The sequence below is a fragment of the Thamnophis elegans genome, chromosome 12 (assembly GCF_009769535.1).
Source record: "Thamnophis elegans isolate rThaEle1 chromosome 12, rThaEle1.pri, whole genome shotgun sequence".
NCBI classification, from domain to species: Eukaryota; Metazoa; Chordata; class Lepidosauria; order Squamata; family Colubridae; genus Thamnophis; species Thamnophis elegans.
In genome coordinates this window covers 9,423,452-9,424,907 of record NC_045552.1, presented here as the reverse complement: position 1 = coordinate 9,424,907, position 1,456 = coordinate 9,423,452, and the positions used below count along the sequence as shown (strand labels likewise).

Genomic DNA, 1,456 nt, shown 5'->3' with positions numbered 1-1,456 from the left:
AGGTTGAGAAACACTGTTCTACAACCTTTGTCCAAGCAAAGTCAATGGGAAAAACTGATTCACTCAACAACCAGGTTACTAACTTATCAACTGTAGTGATTCACTTAACAACTGCGGCAGGAACGATGATAAAATGGGGCAAAACTCCCTTGACAAGTGACTTGCTTAATGATGAAAAAAAAATTGGGCTCAGTTGTGCTCGTAAGTTGAGGACTACCTGTATAATGTCCACCCGGATCTAATATCCTTTACCTAAACAAGTTCCTTCTCCTCCTATTTTAGAATGACACCAAGGTGGATTATGAGAATGTGATGAAGAAAGAAGAAGAAGAAGAAGAGGAGCTTCACTATTCTTCCTTGGTGAACCTAGCGCCACGCTCCCGCCCCATCAACGCTGACTTAGAAACGGATTCTGAATCCGAAGGCAGCATCCAGTATGCAGCTCTGAAGCACTGATCTACTCAAGTTTGCAGAGATCAGGACTCTCCCGCTAGGGAGTGGGAAGGGATTTAGAGTTAGGTGTGTCTAAAAAGCTTTCTCTTTACAGCCAAGTATATCAGAGTTCTGTGGGTAAAAGAAGAAAGATGAAATAGGGTACAGGCAGTGGTGGGATTCAAATAATTCAACAACCGGTTCTCTGCCCTAATGACCAGCTGAGTAAGCGGGGATCGGTGGTCATGTGACTGGGTGGGAGTGGCTAACTCTACGGCACTCAAGACGATGGGCCCTTCGCCTTAGCTGTAACAATGTAAGAAGGAGAGGCAGCTTCTGTAAGCAGGGCAATAAAGATTAGGCTAGAAGCAACACCAGAATGTTTCCTTCCTGCCTTCCTTACAGGATTAGCCCTGTAAAGTGGGAAAAAAATATAAAAGGTTTCCAACAACAGGGTTTTCCAAACTGCTTAGAAGGTTAACAACTTGTTCTCCTGAATAGGTGCGAACTGGCTGAATCCCACCACTGGATAAAGGGCTAATAAAGCCAGCATTTATGTTTATATTGTGTGTCCAAGTCAACAACAGGAGCTATATGGCTGGTATAATGGTCAGCTTTCAACGCATAAACCTAATTCACTAGTTTTTTTTCATGACTGCTAAAGCTTGCTCTTCTCTGTCTGATATTCAACCCACCCTTAGAAACTATTATAGAGCAATTTGTTCATATAGATGCTTTTTTCCCCAAGAGGCAACTGGACTTTCTTGTTTTTCTTTGAAGGCATTTCACTTCTCATCCAAGAAGATTCTTCCGCTCTCCCAAAGTGCACAGCTAAATGTCTATGGAGAGTCTCAGTCATCCAAGTCACAGTCGCCCAAAAGAAGCTTCTTTTTTCCCCCCAAAGAGGCAACTGGTGTTTTTTATTTTTCTTTGAAGATGTTTTGCTTCTCGTCCAAGAAGTTTCTTCAGTTCAAAAAGCACCTTTGGGGACAACTATGACTTGGATGGCTGAGAATCTCCATAG

The 1,456-nt window shown here is 42.7% G+C and overlaps 1 protein-coding gene across 1 annotated transcript in view; it reads left to right on the top strand.

Annotated features, from left to right (window-relative positions):
* Positions 1–805, top strand: part of LOC116515589 (B-cell receptor CD22-like) — a 23,005-nt gene extending 22,200 nt beyond the window's left edge. The window contains exon 13 of the mRNA XM_032227711.1: positions 283–805. Coding sequence (XP_032083602.1) covers positions 283–456 — 174 coding nt within the window. The 3' untranslated portion in view covers positions 457–805. The remainder of the gene's footprint in view (positions 1–282) is intronic.
* Positions 806–1,456: the final 651 nt, after the last annotated feature.